The sequence below is a fragment of the Bos grunniens genome, chromosome 21, assembly GCF_055505025.1.
Source record: "Bos grunniens cultivar Pamir isolate PY7600 chromosome 21, Bosgru_T2T1.0, whole genome shotgun sequence".
NCBI lineage: Eukaryota > Metazoa > Chordata > Mammalia > Artiodactyla > Bovidae > Bos > Bos grunniens.
In genome coordinates, this window is record NC_141185.1 from 36,770,328 (window position 1) to 36,787,148 (window position 16,821).

The window sequence follows — 16,821 nt, forward strand, 5'->3', positions numbered from 1 at the left end:
ATGTCTGCAACTCACTTTTAAATGACTGAGGGAAAAGTGTACATAAACTAGAACAAAACAAATGTAGCAAACCATTAACTGCTTTGAAAATTCTCAAAACAGAAAGTAGGGAAAGAAAAAGCTAGAGATCCCATTCTGTTAGGATAGAAGCCCTACCTGTCATCAAGTTGTCTCTCTCCTATTCTAGCACCATCTAAAAGAAGACAACCATAAGTAGTTAATTTATTTCACATCTCTACTTCTTAAAAAAAGGGGGAAAGAAGGATCTTTCTTGTAGGGAATCAGCCTTTCATAAAAGGTCATTTGTATTAAACCTTATCAAAACTGATTTTACTTTTTTCCTTCTTTTCGGCTGCACTGCACAGCATGCAGGATCTTAGTTCCTTGACTGAGGAGACCAGAGATTGAATCTGTGCCCCCTGCAGTGGAAGCACAGAGTCTTAACCGCTAGACCACGAGGGAAGTTCCCCAAAACTGATTTTACTAACACTTCCTTACATGGCTTTAGGAGAGAAGACATCAAAAAAAAAAAGAGAAGACATCAAAATTTCAACCTAATATTAATCCAGTTCACCTGATGAAGCAGTCAAACTGGCTGTACTAGAACTCACTCAAACCTAGAACCTCTTTACCCAGCAGCTGGCTTCCAGTATTATGGCATCTAAAGTAAGACAAAGCTTCCCTGGTGGCTCAGTGGTAAAGAATCTGCCTGCCAATGCAGGACACTCAGGTTTGACCCCTGGGTCAGGAAGATACCTGGAGAAGGAAATGGCAACCCACTCCAGTATTCTGGCCTAGGAAATCCCATGGACAGAGGAGCCTGGCGAACCACAGTCCATGGTGGCACAAGAAAGTCAGACACAACTGAGTGACTAAACAACAACAACAAAGTAAGACAGGATTGTGTATTTTATTCTCTCAAGAAGGAAAACCATTTACTCAGTTCTTTAAGCAGAAAGCCTCCAAATCTACCACAGCAAATTCTTTGATGTCCAAGGCTAATACTGTACTGCTAGGGAAGAAAAGGTAGGGAAGATGAGAAGCACTAAGGGGCTGGCTTCTACAGAGCACATCCTAAAGATTATCTCAATGACTACTTTAAAAACTTTATTTCACCCATTTTTGGGAAGGTACACAATTTGACCTGTACCCACAGACAACTAACCCTCTAAGCCCAGAGTACTTGCTGGCCCTGTCAACTAGAAAATTCTACACTGGACTTCCCCAGTGGTTCAGTGGTTAAGAATCTCCCTGCCAGGGCAGGGGACACAGGTTCGATCCCTGGTCTGGGACCATCCTACATGCCGTGGAGCAGCTAAGCCCATGCACCACAACCACTGAGCCAGCATGCTGCAACTGCTAAGGCCTGTGCTCCACAACAAGAGAAAAGCCTCTGCTTGCTGCAACTAGAGAAATCCCGCACGCAGCAATGAAGACCTTACACACCCAAATAAATACTTTTTTAAAAAGAAAATTCTATATGAAATTATTTTTTAAAAAAATTTTAGCTAATTTACCAGCAAGTGCATCCAAATATGTTAATGTAGCTGACTCATGTTGGATGGTTTCCAGAAAACTGAAGCAGTTCTCTCAGCATATAATGTGGCAACCAAACAGTGAAATCAATGACACTATAATAATTTTTTTTCCCCCTGCCTTTCAATGCAAACACATGAAATACCTAATTTCAGTTCAAACTCATTTCCCTTTTATTAAAGTCCAAGTTACATTACACGGTTTGGTACTCAACAAAGGAAAACTTGTTCGAATAAGGTAATATGTTATCATCAGTATTTCCAGGTGACTTTATAATCAAGTAGCATTATCAATAAGTCCTTGGGAAGTCCATCTGTAAGAGAAAACATGAAAAATTAGCTGGGAAATAAAGAAAAGATAGAAATCTTACTAAAAATAACCTCTAGAGCAACAGCCCAAGGAAATTGCTGCCTCTGTGTAGTCTCTTCTGCCCTTTCTTAATCCTGCCTAAAATCAACACACCAGCTACTAGCTCTTTGGCTTTTCTGTTGTTATCCACCTGGTAATTATTGAGGTAGTATTCTTTTCTAATCAGAAAAGTATTAGGGAGCTGCCCTCTTAAAAATTTTTAAGTGAAAGAAATACAATGTTACTGCAGCTAGAAAATATCCTATATAACAAAGATCTTCTGGACTCCTTCAAATAATACTTGATAAATGAAAGCCTTTTCACATTTCACAAAGATGTGCTATCTGGCTTCAGGGAGGAGGAAAAGACAGTGGTGATACAGAGATGGACAAAGATAAAATTAAGACTCTTCTTTCAAAGCAAGCTGTAAAAAGAGATCTCAAAATTGAATTCAAAACCTCAGGCATTTTCTGCTCAGTCTGTGGTAGGAAGATTGAATGTAGGTATTCTTTAAGATTTTTAGAGTGTAGAATTAGGTGTTCACTAATGGTACCCTAACCATGCTCACGGTTTCTTTATCTTGTGAGGATCTGATACTAGCTTTTAAAATAATTTTGGGTCCACTTTTACTGAAACTTTTATAAGATAGCTTAGTTCCACCTTTTAAAAATAAACTTCTTACTCTTAGGAAGCAAATCTTCTATTTAAGCCTCATTATTTACATCTGAGAAATAAGACAATGGCCTTAGTAAATGCTTTAGTATTGCAATGCCTACAAAGGATGTGTGGCATAGTAAAAACAATGGACTCTGGAACCAGACTGCTGCTGCTGCTGCTAAGTCGCATCAGTCGTGTCCAACTCTGTGTGACCCCACGGACGGCAGCCCAACAGGCTCCCCCATCCCTGGCATTCTCCAGGCAAGAACACTGGAGTGGGTTGCCATTTCCTTCTCCAATGCATGAAAGTGAAAAGTGAAAGTGAAGTCGCTCAGTTGTGTCCGACTCTTAGCGACCCCATGCTGCCTTGGTTTAAATGTGGGTTCCTCTACTACTTATATGACTTTGGACAAGGTGCCTCATTTTCCTCATTAGTAAAATAGTAAAATGGGAATAAGTGTAATAATAATAAGTACTTCACAGGACTGTTCATGAGGATTAAACGAGTTTATAAAGCACATAAAACAGTACCTCATACATAATAAGAGTTACACAGACTATACGTGTTTGTTAAATAAAATAAATATAAGCGTTATTACTTATGTATTTTTTTCTGTTTTACAAAGGATTTTCTGCGTACTGCTCACTACCCGGCAATCTTGTGACTGGTTTTATTACCTAGTCTGTATTTTCCACAAGGTATCAAGTTTGTATTATCAATGAATATTACCTATTATATTTCAACTTGGGCACACAATAACAGAAGCATCAAATTAATAAAACCCTGATATTAAAAATAAAGATGTATAAAAGCATGCATGATGAATACCTGGTATGTAGTGGATTACCTTAATTGAGGAGAGGTTAAAGAGCTGGAATTAGGAAAAAGGTACAGAGAGGGCTTTAACTCTATGTGAAACCTCTCATTTCTTGGGGGAGAGGGAGAAACTAAAGCAAATATGGCAAAAATAGTATCTCAAAATTTGGGTATGGTTACATTTATTCCCTATGCTATTCTTTACCTTTGAAATATTTTATATTATATAGATTTTAAAGTAGGTTCTTTAACTTGCCTTTACACCAATAAAAGAACAATTATAACAACCAGAAACAACAATTCTAATTCTTTAAATTAATCATCACAGGTACTCTCTAAGCTCACAGCCTCTATCAAAGCCATGAAAACGTCTTTCTCTGAGACTACTGTAATGCCACTCACTCACCCCTCCCTGGATCCTTTCTTGCCTTATTCAGGTATACCTTACCCATGGGGTTTACACTTTGTCAAGGCCCAGTTCCTCTGGAGTGGAGATTCCCAGTTCATTCAAAGTTGGTCTAAGTTCCTGGATGACATAGGGGTAGATTTCCTTATGAGGTCCTGCTTTGTCCTGATGGCAAAGAGGATATTCACATTTAGCTCCGAAAAGCTGTCTCTATTAACAAAATGAAGCTGAAAATGCTTTCAGTCATATGCAGAGGCTAGCAGCAGAGAATATAAGTCACCTACTTTTAAGTTAACATATTCGTTCAAAAGAGAGAGCAACTTACATAGGCACTATTCAAGGTAGACTGTTAAGACACCTGGAGACTAAGACTACTAAATCCAGGGGGAAAGAAACATTTTAAAGCCTTGAGTTACTGGAAAAGAAGGTGGTGATGACAGAATTTTGTGATGGCAATTAAATGTGCCCAGCAGGCAACAGGAATAATTACGTTAACACAAAAAAAGTTTCTTAATTTGCCTCAATTTGAGACCCTAACTGAATTAACTACTGGTGCTGAATGGCTTGACAGCCTACAGAACCCTTAATTATCTTACCCATTTTAGATAAAGTATTGTCATACTTTCCCTCTTACAGACCTTGCATTTCTTTCCTATAGAATATACAAGTCTTTTCATGGAGAGCTACACGTAGAGAATACTTATTTCTAAGGCAAGAGAGCTTTGAGGAATACTTACCATAATATACAATTAGACCTCTATTGTCACAACATTCTTCAGAGACAAATATTAGAAGGTCAAATAGACTAAGACAGTGTCAAGTTATTATATTATTCTTCTGTCTAACAAATTCTAGGTCTCCTTAAGTGTGTTTTTTAAATTATAAAATTCTTATTTAAAGTTGGTCTAAGTTTTAATAGAAAAATTAAAAACTATAATGAAATAAGAGAGAAGAAAGTATATATCCTTACATTTTGATCATTGTCTCTATACTTTTTAATAAAAAGGGGATACACCACAAAAAATTATTTCATAATTTCCTTCAATTAACATGAATATCTTAAATGTTAAATACACTTCTACAGCATTAATAATAACCTCCTCTGGGAAGTCCCATTTTAAGAAGCCACTGGCAACACTTAATTTCATATCACAAGCAGCACAAAGATAAACTGCAATTCTTAATTATTTCCTTAAGATAAATTCTCAAATGGGATTGCTGAAATTCTAACAAAATAAATTCCTGAATAAATTCTCCCAAATACTCTCCAAAGAGAATATAACCACAATGTACATTCCCTCTAACTATGTAAAAACTAATTTCAGGTATTTTAACAAATTCAAAAATACAGAATACGCTAATACCTAATCAATAGTCCACCTACTTCCAGAACAACCTTAGCATTGTTATTTCACTGACCTTAACAACTTCTAGGATGCGAACTGCACTAGCAAAATCATTTAAACGTCTGCATGCCCGCAAAGCAGCATCAATGATTTTGGGCTCTGGAACCAGGTCATAGCCAACAAGTGTGTTCATCCCTGTCAAATTAAAAAGAGGGGTCATATCAATCTGGAATATCCTCACTTAAACTACAATTTAGTTACCCATACTCTTTTATTGAACCATAGACATGTGATCTTATCTGTTTGATCTGCTAGTTTTTTTTTGCTCTACCATATGGCATGCAGAATTTCCCTTCCATGGATCAAAACCTATGCTTCTTTCAATGGAAGCGTGGAGTCTTAACCATTGGACCACCAAGTAAGTCCCTGGGCCTCTATTATCTCTGCTGCTGCTGCTGCTGCTAAGTCGCTTCAGTCGTGTCCGACTCTGTGCGATCCCAGAGACGGCAGCTCACCAGGCTCCCCCATCCCTGGGATTCTCCAGCCAAGAACACTGGAGTGGGTTGCCATTCGCTTTAGTCGTGTCCCACTCTGTGCCACCCCATAGACGACAGCCCACCAGACTCCTCTGTCCCTGGGATTCTCCAGGCAAGAATACTGGAGTGGGTTGCCATTTCCTTCCCCAATGCATGCAGGGATGCTAAGTTGCTTCAGTCGTGTCCGACTCTGTGCAACCCCATGAATAGCAGCCCACAAGGCTCCTCTGTCCACGGGATTCTCTAGGCAAGAATACTGGAGTGGGTTGCCATTGCCTTCTATTATCTCTAAAATGAGATAACTGGGAATTCCCTGGTGGTCCAATGGTTAGAACTTGGCATTTCCACTGCCCGGGGCCTAGGTTTGATCCTTGATTGGAGAACAAAGATCCTACAAACCACGTAGTACAACCAAAAAATAATAAGCTTGAGAGTGATTTTAAATGCAAACACTATCTTCAAAATTAGCTGGTTTCTTTTCAAACAAGACGGTCATTTTCAACTCATATCTTTACCTCTTAGTACAGTGTATGTACTTTGACTGCTTTAAAATAGATCTGACTGAAAAATAATCTAAAAACCACCAGGGAAATACTTTAGGAGAAAGTAATGAAGCCCAAATGAGGACTTTAAGGCGATATAGAGAACCATTAGTGCAGAGTCATAAACATTCAACCAGAAAATACTGGGCATGATTACTTTTGGCTCTGCACAAAATGACACATCATAAAATTTAAGATTCTCTTAATGGGAATGCAGAACAGCTCTTTTCATTACTTCTACTCAAGATTATCCAATAAGAATTTCCCTAGTTGCAGCAAAATGGAGTCATTACATGCCTGTGGAGAAGTATGAAGCACTTAGGTTTCTGGCTTTTATTAATTTTAAAATATTAAAGGACACCAGTGACTGCGATGCTACAATATAGTCATAGAATGAATTCTTCATCTGATATAAACTGCCTACACTTAAAATTATCTATCAGTCTACTAGCTTGGTTATTATTAATGCTACTTACTCATGTTAAACGCACATTTACAAATTTAGGATAAACAAGTTCTAGCTTACTCTGATAGGACACTTACTCAGGGCAAGACAGATAAATCACAACCGAGAATAAAAATAACAAAAATCCCAAACTATTACCAAGAAGGGAAGAAAACCAAATGACTACTTAAATAAATTATCTATTTATTCAAAGTTACACAACTGCTAAATCTTGCTCACCTTGGCCTATCTCTATAGCAGTGATGATTTTATCCCTTAGGAGACATTTTTGGTTGTCACAACTGGGGGTTTGTAGGGGTGTTAGCATCTAGTGGGTAGAAACCAAGGATGCTGCTAAACATCCTACAATGCAAAGGACAGCCCCTGCAACAAAGAACTGTCTGGCCCAAAACATCAACTGTGCCTCCTTCAAAACCCTGCTTTACAGGAAACACGTACTCTGGAAACTATAAACTTTCCTAATTGCAAGATGCATGACAATACCTAGTCTACATGATACATGTTTTTTTCAAAATACAGCTGACCCTTGAACATGGGTTTGAACTCTACGTGTCCACTTACACAGAGATTTTTTTCATAAATACTACATGATCTGAATCCATATACGGAGAACCTTGGACTCAGAACTGTGGGTCAGAAGGGCCAACTGTAAAGTTGTATATGGATTTTCTATGTGCAAGTGGGTGTCAATGTCCCTAACCCCCACGTTTTTCAAGGGTTAACTGTAGTTACTTTTAACAAAGTAGTGGAAGACTGCACAGCAGTTCATAATTCTGTATTAAAATAGACACATATGCCTGTGTTCAATTACCTTTACGCAACTCCCAAGCATCAATATCTGGCTTATTGAAGTATGTCACCCAGCGAGCATCAAACTCCTCGTCTGTCTCATGTGACCCATGGGAGTAGCAGCGAAGTGACTGGACAGCTACAGGGGAGGAAGAACAGTAACTTCAATGTACAGAAGTAGGACTTGACTGGTTTTTTCCTTTTTTGGGTGTGTCTTAAAATACACACAAAGTCTACTATCTTAACCATTTCTAAATGTACAGTTCAGTGGTATTACATTCATTCAATGCCTTAGGTTTTGAATCAGCTATGCATGTCATGGTAAAAAAAATTATTCACCAGGTCAAATGAAATAAATCTTATGTACTGATTTGAAAAAAACATCTTAAAAAACTAAGCACAGAGGGACTTCCCTGGCTCTGAGCTCCCAGTGCAGGGAGCCTGGGTTCGATCTGTGGTCAGGGAACTAGATCCCACATGCCACAACTAAGAACCCGAGTGCTGCAATAAAGATCCTGCATACTGCAACTAAGACCCATCACAGAAAAAAAAAAAAGAATTAAGCACTGAAAAGTAAAACAAAAAGTACTACAGATGTATGTTTATGCTCTTCTCACTTATGTGTAATGCTGGTGTGTAACTGTTAACAGTGGTTATCTCTGGAAAGAAAAATTTTCTTTATACACTTATTTTTATGATAAACAGTATTAATTCCTAATTTAAAATAATGTTCATTCTTGGGAATGCCCTGGTGGTCCAATGCTTATGACTTTGTGCTTCAACTGCCCAGGGCCTGGGTTCAAGCCCTAACTGGGAAACTAAGATCCCTTAAGTTGCACAGCCAAGAAGTAAGTAAAATGATATCCATTCTATGTTTTTTTTGGCTGTGCCATGTGGCATGTGGGATCTTAGTTTCCAGATCAGGGAGGAACCCGTGCCCCCTTCAGTGGAATCACAGAGCCCTAACCACTGGACTGCCAGGGAATTACCTCCATTCTAGTTATGAAGCAAATTTCTAACATATATTTTCTTAATTTAAAAAGTCACAATGAGAAGCACATGGACCACAAGTGAAGAGTAGCTCCCACTCACACAACTAGAAAAAGACCGCTAGAAGCAATGAAGACCCAGCGCAGCTAACAATTAAAAAAAAAGTTCACTTACACTCAATGAAAAAAAAGTTTTATTAGATTTCTAAGGAGTGAGATTTTTAAATATAACACTATCAAGAAAACAGGACACCCTTAGCACTCTGCTCCCAATCAATATACCCTTTTCCAGCACCATATGAAAAGCCTTTCATTTTCAGTTTCTGCTTGTAACTGGACAGTGAATTGGGAGTTAAGAAATCTAAATTCCTTCTGAATAGCCTCTGAATGGAAAATCCCATGGATGGAGGAGCCTGGTAGGCTGCAGTCCATGGGGTCGCTAGGAGTCGGACATGACTGAGTGACTTCACTTTCACTTTTCACTTTCATGCATTGGAGAAGAAATGGCAACCCACTCCAGTGTTCTTGCCTGGAGAATCCCAGGGACAGGGGAGCCCAGTGGGCTGCCGTCTCTGGGGTCGCATAGAGTCAGACACGACTGAAGCGACTTAGCAGCAGCAGCAGCCTCTGAATGGGGCAGGATGTGGGAGAAGGAATTTTTACCTTTGGGTTTTAGGAGGCAGCAGAGCCTAGTGGTCAGATACTTCTAGGCTCTTAACTCTCTTGTTGTTAATTAACTCAGGTTTTATATTCCTTATCTGTAAAATGCAGATACCACTACCGTAGCAGCTGCTAAGTCGCTTCAGTCATGTCCAACTCTGCGACCCCATAGACGGCAGCCCACCAGTCTCCCCCGTCCCTGGGATTCTCCAGGCAAGAACACTGGAGTGGGTTGCCATTTCCTTCTCCAATGCATGAAAGTGAAAAGTGAAAGTGAAGTCGCTCAGTCGTGTCTGACCCTCAGCAACCCCATGGACTGCAGCCTACCAGGCTCCTCCGTCCATGGGATTTTCCAGGCAAGAGTACTGGAGTGGGGTGCCATCGCCTTCTCCCTACCGTAGCAGAGTATGATGATTAAACATGAAAGCCAGGTTAACGTTTTGCCTAGGGCTTAGTAACCTTGTAGGTATGTACTCAGTGTAGCTTTGAATTAATCCTTATCTAGAAGTGTCTTAATTGATCTATTTATAGAAATCATAATTCCTAAAAATAAAACATTCTTCAAGTTGCATCTCTTATTATATGAATTTTAAGAGCTTGGTATAATTTCTAGTGATTTTTAAAGGCTTAAAATATCAAAAACAACCTTTCAGCCCACCATCACCCAAAATTTGTAAACCATCTTTCAAAAACTAAAGTTATCCTTAACTGAAAAAAGTGCAAGTATATAATTGAAGTATAAACTGTTAAGCAGTTCCTTATCAAGTTAAATATACACCTACCAAACACAGTAATTCCACTTCTAAGTATTTACTCAAGAAAAATGAAGTATATAATTATCTCCCTAGAGGCAACTATTAAGTGTACCTTCCCAATCATCCAGTAAATTGTTTCATGATAACGAATTTCTTTTGCTCACTGCTGGACACGGATTTCAACTAGATGACTGTGGTTTTGTTTTCTAAATGTGAAAAAGATGACCAACAAATGCAAATCCTAGTCAGGGAGATCAATGGATCACCTTCAGTGATTTGTTCACCTTCCTTCTGAGAGTCCCAAATTACAAACTGATTGTATTAAAAAACAAAGACACTGCATGAGACAGCTATTTAGAAAACCAAGCAAGCACTGGGAACACACACAGATCCCAGGTTGAGGAAAACTCACTTTCCCAATGGTTTACATTATATTCCTTATTCCAGTCATAAGTAAAGCAGAATCTATTCTTCTAGTTATGGACATGCTTAACATTCTGATTTTTAGGTAAATTATATCCCTCACACCACCCCCTATGTACAGCATTTCCACCTAGTTTTGAGGCTTGTATGGTAAACTATTTTGAAAAACAGTTACTTGGTGTTTTTATATAAAGGTTCCAGAGTAGAAAAAGAGAAGCATCTGTTAAAAAAACTGGGACATTTCTAGGGCTACAATCTAAAAATCTATTTCTAACACTGCTTTTTGGCATTCCGTTAAGCAAGTTTTTTTTTTTTTTAAGCAAACATATTTAGAAAAATTAAGTGGCTCATAATTCCCTTCAGTAACTAAACAGCTCAGACAAAGCTCAAAGAACAGGCATTTTGGTGGTGGTGATTCTAAGGCATAATGGAAAGAACGGACTAATGTAAAGGGTACATAAACAAGCTCAAAGACAGCTATACAGAAGTACAAGGTTTAGGGGCCCAAAAGCTGGAAATCTATAAATGTGGGAGTGGTGCAGAAAAGGCTGGAAGGTAATTAAAAATGCTACTTAAATTTAGCCCTCCACCAAGAAAGAGAAAGCAGAAACTCCTCCCACCTTTTCAGAGCCTATCAGGGTAAGGAATGGGGTGAGGACTGTGTAACTCTTAAGGGTTGGCTGGAGAATCTAGCAATTATTCAAAATATTTAATTATCTAATTCAGTAGTTATAGGAAAACAATTCTGTTACCAGGTGGAGGCTGAAGTGGGACAAAATATTAAGTCTGGGTTGCTACTTATTTACAGCAAACTTGAAGCTCCCCAGGTTAACCCCTCCAGAGGCTATCCAAGAATCTTAAGCCTTTCTGACTTTTAATTGCATGAAATTTCTTCAGTCTCATAATGATAATAAACCTCACCTATAATATGCAAAAATGAAAGGCACTATAAAAATAAAGCAAATATGTTTCAAGTATTTGTGCCAGGAAAGGTGTTGAGAGTTAACATTATCTCATTTAAACCTCACAACTATTAAATAGTATCCCAATTTTAGACTTAGGCAACTGAGTCTTAGGGTTTAACTAACATGTCCAAGGTCACACAGCTAGAAAGTAGTTGACATGAATGTAACCATGACTGCCTCCTTGTGGCAAATATTTAGGTTTATGGGACAATTATGCTTAAGAGGGCGGCTAGAGATAAATCAGTTTGTCTAACCTTAGCAAGAGTTTGAGTTCGTACGTTTAAATATGCATGCTTAGGGGCCAAATTTCTTAATGTAGCATATACTACCATCATGGGCCGAAATCAAAGTGCAGTTAAAATAATTAAAAGTGCTAGACACAAAGTCTCCAGGAACAGACATAACAGGAAGGCAGAACAAGAGACAGGAATCAGCAGAACATCTTATACTCCGCAATCAGGCTTCTAACCGGAAGCAAAAACATAAAGCTTCCCCATATAGGCAGAACCCCCTATTTCTGGGTCTGTGATATCCAATTTCTGAAATAAGAGCCTTAAAAGATCTATCAAGTCAGTCCCTCTTCCAGGTCTCAGGAAATAACTACACACGTCGATCTATCGTAAAAGTTTAAGAATTAGAAAGTGGCACGGCAGTCTCTAAAAATACCAGAATGGTCTGGTTAAGTGACGGACAAAACGCTAACCGAGACACGTCTGATAACTGTCGTACACGGAAGTATAACGTGTTCTCGGAAGACGCTGGGGGCAGCGGTGCCGGGGACCCCGGAGGGATCACCCCCGCCCCTACCCTGAGCTCAATGTCACCTTCGCCGAAGCGCTGCAGGCCGGCGGTGGCCACTCCTAGTCAGGTGGCCGCAGGGTCAGCGCCGGGGCACGGTCACGGCCTGGGGACCGAAGGGGTCCGGTGGGCACGGGAGGTGCGCTGCGCCCCCTCCTTGGCGCCCACAGCAGGTCCACATTTGATCTGTCCGCGGTGCCCGCACCAGGAAGTCGCGCCGAGGGGGGCCCCGGGGTCGCGACCTCGAGTCCTCCACAACTCGAGGCGGCGGCGAGAACGGCAAGCGGTCACCAGGTTCGGCCGCCGGCCCGCAAGGCAGGAGCTAGGCCTCTGGGAGAGCCTGCCATCGCATGGCGGCGGGGGCCCAGGTCACCGCAAGGACACGCGGGCGCGGACAGCGGCAGGCGGGAGCCTTACCGGCGGCTTGGCCGGGGGCCGGAGTGGGGTGCAGGAGGCCTCGAGGGCTGGCCCGGGCGACTGCGGCTGCAGCTACAGAGCAGCGGCGGACAGCGGCGCCTAGCATGACGGCGATGGCGGCGCACAGGTTAAGGCTGAAGAGAAGCCGGGTGTGAGCCCACGACCGCTCGGGAGCTCGTGGGGGCCGTACTCACGCACCGACGCACGGTGGGCGGAGCATAAGGGTCCGCCCACTGCGGCGCTCGCGCCTTGGCGGAAAGAAGGCGTCACGCGGCCACCGGCGGGCTACGGCGGCGCGCTGAGGACAAACTATTTCGGCGCCGCTTCCCCACGGCTCTCTGGTCCCTTGGAAAGCAGCGGCCGTTGTGGAGCGAGGAATAGAAGGCAGGGGAAGAGCCGTCAGTAGACAGTAGCGCGGTTCAGATCCGGCTCGGGAGATGACTCCTGCACCTCAACATGCGAAAATAACACTACAAATTATAATTAAAAAATACCTTCTTTGCTCTTTCTTTCCCAGGTTTGAGCCTAAAATAAGAGAGTGGGACAGAACGACTGCCTTCGTATAAAGGACTTTATTGGTAACTTTTCTTATATCAGAGACCCGCAAGCATTCAGAGTCCAATCACTTAACAAATGGGCTCTGAAATTAGATTGCTTGCCGGCAATCGAGGCTCTTTTCACCCAATTCCCAGTTCCAGCACTCACCTGGATATTTCTGGTGACATACCCTCCTCCAGTCTCTACAGGAGGGGGGTTGATTAAGTTGCAAGATTTTTTTTTTTTGCCGGGGGGTGTGCTTCTGGTCTTAGCTGTGACACGTGGGGTCTTCCGTTTCCTCATGCAGGATCTTTTGTTGGCCGGGGAGAGGACGTTCTAGTGGCACTCCCGTCTCTAGGGTTCGTGGGCTCAGTAGTTGTGGCCGCTGGGGACTTACTTGCTCTGCAGCATGTGGTATCTTAGCTCCCCAACCAAGGATTGAACCCTTATCCTCTGCAAGGCGGATTCTTAACCACTGGGCCATCAGGGAATTCCCCAGTGCCGACTTTTAACATCTAATTTGGCCTCATTAACTGCATTCTGACCTTGAGTTCCTCAGCAGCGCGGGATCACTTTCCCCAGGCCTGAATTACCTAGCTGCCATGCAGTGTTAATGAGACAAGTCTGTTGTCTTGTTATCCCTCATTCTCTATCCCTGGAACTACTGAGGAAAGAAAAGATGGGGATTCAGGCTTTGCTTGCTGACTCTAAGCCCTGTCTCTAGGGTTTCAGCAGATAACCCTTTTCTGCTTCCTCCCTAGCAGTATGGCTTTAAGGGATATGAACCTGGCTGGGAAAATGATAAAAAAGCTTTTTAGAAAGCACTGTCCTCATTTTCTCCCACCAAAATATTGAAAAGACACCTGGGGAAATATGACCTCTTTGATTTCAAATAGTATTCATTCAATTGCCAAGCACTGGATGCCCAGGAGACGGCAGGGCTCTCATGATTGAGAAAGCACTAGAAGGGACTTCCCTCATGGTCCAGTGGTTAAGAATCTGCCTGCCAATTCAGAGGACATGGGTTCGATCCCTCCTTTGGGAAGATCCCACATGCTGAGGAGCAGCTAAGCCTGTGGGCCACAACTACTGGGACCCCAGTGCCTAGAGCCAGTGCTCTGCAACAAGAGAAGCCACTGCAATGAGAAGCTCAAGCACCACGAGGAAGAGTAGCCCCCGTTTGCCTCAACTAGAGAAAGCTGGTGGGTGACAATGAAGACCCAGTGCAGGCAAAAATATAAATAATATGTTTTAAAAATAAAAAGGACTGGAAAAAGAATCTAGAAAGAGGTGGATATATGTATATGTGTAACTGAATCACTTTGCTGTGCAGCAGAAGTTAACATTGTAAATCAACTATACTCCAATTAAAAAGAAAAAAGATAAAAACTTGAGAAAGAAAGCAATGAGTTGGGAGTTCCCTGGCAGTCCAGTGGTTAAGATTCAGTGCTTTCACTGCTGTGGTCTCGGTTCAGCGCCTGGTGAGGGAATTAAGATCCCTCAAGCCTTGCTCGGCTAAAAAGAAAAAGAAAAAGCGCTGGCTACATGGCACTTGAATCCCAATCCCAAATTGTAAGGTGCTGTACTTGTGTTTGCCTGCAGTACCTTAGATTGGCTACTGTAATATTGTATGTTTTCGTTGTTTTCAAAAACAATTATGATCATAATTAATTTTGTGCCACTGCAAGCTACAAACTATTTATTATCCCATCTAAGCCTCATAACAGTGTTGTGAGGTGAGTATTTACCCCTATTTTATGGATGAAGGAATAGATTCAAAGGACACTTCCCCAAGAATCACATAACTGATAAATATCAAGAATAGTGCTTAGATTTGAGCCCAGGTTTGTCTGACTGCAGAAATTTTCTTTCCCCAGTACCCACAAAGGTAGACTTTGCTGGCTTCACAGCAAATTCTGAACCCCCTGCTACCTTGAAGGCAGTTCTAAGTCCTTATGACCTGTATTAGTTGTTGTTTTGGTTATGCTGGATCTTCATTGCTGTGTGTGGGCTTTCTCTAGTTGTGGTGAGCAGGGCCTATTCTGCGTTGTGGTGCACAGGTTTCTCATTGTGGTGGGTTCTTTTGTGGGGCACAGGCTCTAGGGCACATGGGCTTCAGAAGTTGTGGCACCAGGGCTCAATGGGCTTTAGTTACCCAAGGTATGTGGAATCTTCCCAGACCAGGGATCGAACCTTTGTCCCCTGCACTGGCAGGCCGATTCCCATCCACTGTGTCACCAGGAAGTCCCTGTATTAGCTTTATTATTGCTGAATGATAATTTACCACAAACTAACTTTAAAACAATACCCATTTATTATTTCTCATTTCTGTAGGTCAGTTATGCCTTCATAGCATAACTGATTTTTCTTCTCAGGGTCTTACAAGACTGAAATCAAGATGTCAGCCAGGTCTGCGGTCTCACTTGAAGCTCAGAGTCCTTTTCCAGGCTTGTTTAGGTTGTTGGCAGAATTCAGTTCCTTGCAGTTGTAGGACTAAGTGCCCGTTTTTTTCTTGCTGTCAGCCAAGGATCACCCTCAGCTCCTAGAGGCCACCCTCAGGGCCTTACCACATGGATCCTCTGTAGGTCCCCTCACAGTACCACCGTTTATTTCTTCAAACCAACAGGAAAGTATCTCTGACACTTCACCTTCCTTTAAAGGAGGCCTCATCTGATTAGGCTTCAGGCACATCCAGCATAATCTCTCTTTTGATTAACTCAAAGTAAATGGATTAGTACTAATCTTGAGAATGATATATCCCATCACTTTCACAAATTCAGCCCTGTTTATACAAGGCATGTACACTAGGGGACATGAACCCTGGGGGCCATCTTTGAATTCAGCCTATTACCTCACTTAAGTCGGGAAGCCTCTGCTTATTCCCAAGTTCTTCTCCAGTTGTGCCCCTGCAGCCCATTCTGTCTACTTCCTCCAGGATAGGTTTAGACCAGATATCTTGGTTCCTGCCCAAGGCTGTCAGGGTCTTTTGACTCTATCATCTTCAGCCCGAAATCCTTTGCTATCCCAATGGAGAAGCAGCAGCTGGACTTTGATATCTCAGGGATGTCATCATCATCAGTTGATCAGCCTATCAGCTTCCTGCTGCAGCAGAGTCTTCCTCCTGAAAGAGTTGTGATGAGGCATTTCCTCTGATGTGTGCAGAGGGGAGGAATTATTGAGGAGCTTGTACAGATACAGACATTGTTCCATCATGTGACTTTCTAGTAAAGTGAAGTTCACATGCAAGAAAAGTTCTTATCTTCTCTGGTGGGAATTAAGCATGCTTTGAGGAAAAAAAATGAATCCTGTCATTTCAAGGCTGGAAGTAGCTTGTGGCTCTTAGTCTGACTGATCCTATGTTGCTTCCATTCCCAAGTCCTCACTTGGGCACTTCTAGTGATGGGAATCCCAACACTAGCCTGCTTCAGAAAAGGAGATGAATGTGAGAGGGCACCCGAGAGAATGACATTCTTGCTACTGTTAAATTACAGCTCTGCTGCAGGGCCTTAGGCAAGGTATTCCAATTTCCTGAACCACAGTTAATTCATCTATATAATGATAATAATGATGGAACCTACTAATTTGTTATTGAGAAAATTATATAACATAGTGCGTGTAAAATACTATGTCCTGCCTGGACATACCTCAATAAATAGAACTCAATAAATGGTGAGTGTTGCATTTTTCTGTTGTAAATTGTAGAAAGTTCTTTTCCCAGGGCATGGCAGGTTGTGAGACTAGGGACAAGGCATGGAGGTGGAGTGGATAAACACACCACATGGATCACCTGGGAATCAGGGAGAAAAGGTGGCAGGAGGAGGTAGCCTTCAAAGG

At 41.7% G+C, this 16,821-nt stretch overlaps 1 protein-coding gene across 2 annotated transcripts; it reads right to left on the reverse strand.

Annotated features, from left to right (window-relative positions):
- Window positions 1-1,685: 1,685 nt before the first annotated feature.
- On the reverse strand, window positions 1,686-12,642 carry COX5A (cytochrome c oxidase subunit 5A). 2 transcript variants are annotated; one of them, XM_086363822.1, is made up of 5 exons: window positions 12,451-12,642; window positions 7,466-7,582; window positions 5,184-5,305; window positions 3,807-3,929; window positions 1,686-1,849 (listed from the first exon to the last, which is right to left on the reverse strand). In XM_086363822.1, the coding sequence occupies exons 1-4, from the start codon at window positions 12,554-12,556 to the stop codon at window positions 3,816-3,818; spliced, it is 459 nt and encodes a 152-aa protein (XP_086219948.1). In that variant the 5' UTR covers window positions 12,557-12,642; the 3' UTR covers window positions 1,686-1,849; window positions 3,807-3,815. The 2 variants fall into 2 exon arrangements, with proteins under 2 accessions (XP_086219948.1, XP_086219949.1); XM_086363823.1 differs by having other exon boundaries at window positions 3,802-3,929.
- Window positions 12,643-16,821: the final 4,179 nt, after the last annotated feature.

Bases quoted from the DNA above. Each gene is read 5' to 3' on its own strand.
- COX5A (XM_086363822.1), bottom strand. From the start codon at position 12,556: ATGCTAGGCGCCGCTGTCCGCCGCTGCTCTGTAGCTGCAGCCGCAGTC. The intron at 5,306-7,465 runs GTAATTGAACAC...TTAATTTGACAG, and splicing joins TGCTTGGGAGTTGCGTAAAG to GGATGAACACACTTGTTGGC. The intron at 3,930-5,183 runs GTCAGTGAAATA...CTTTGCCATCAG, and splicing joins GCATCCTAGAAGTTGTTAAG to GACAAAGCAGGACCTCATAA.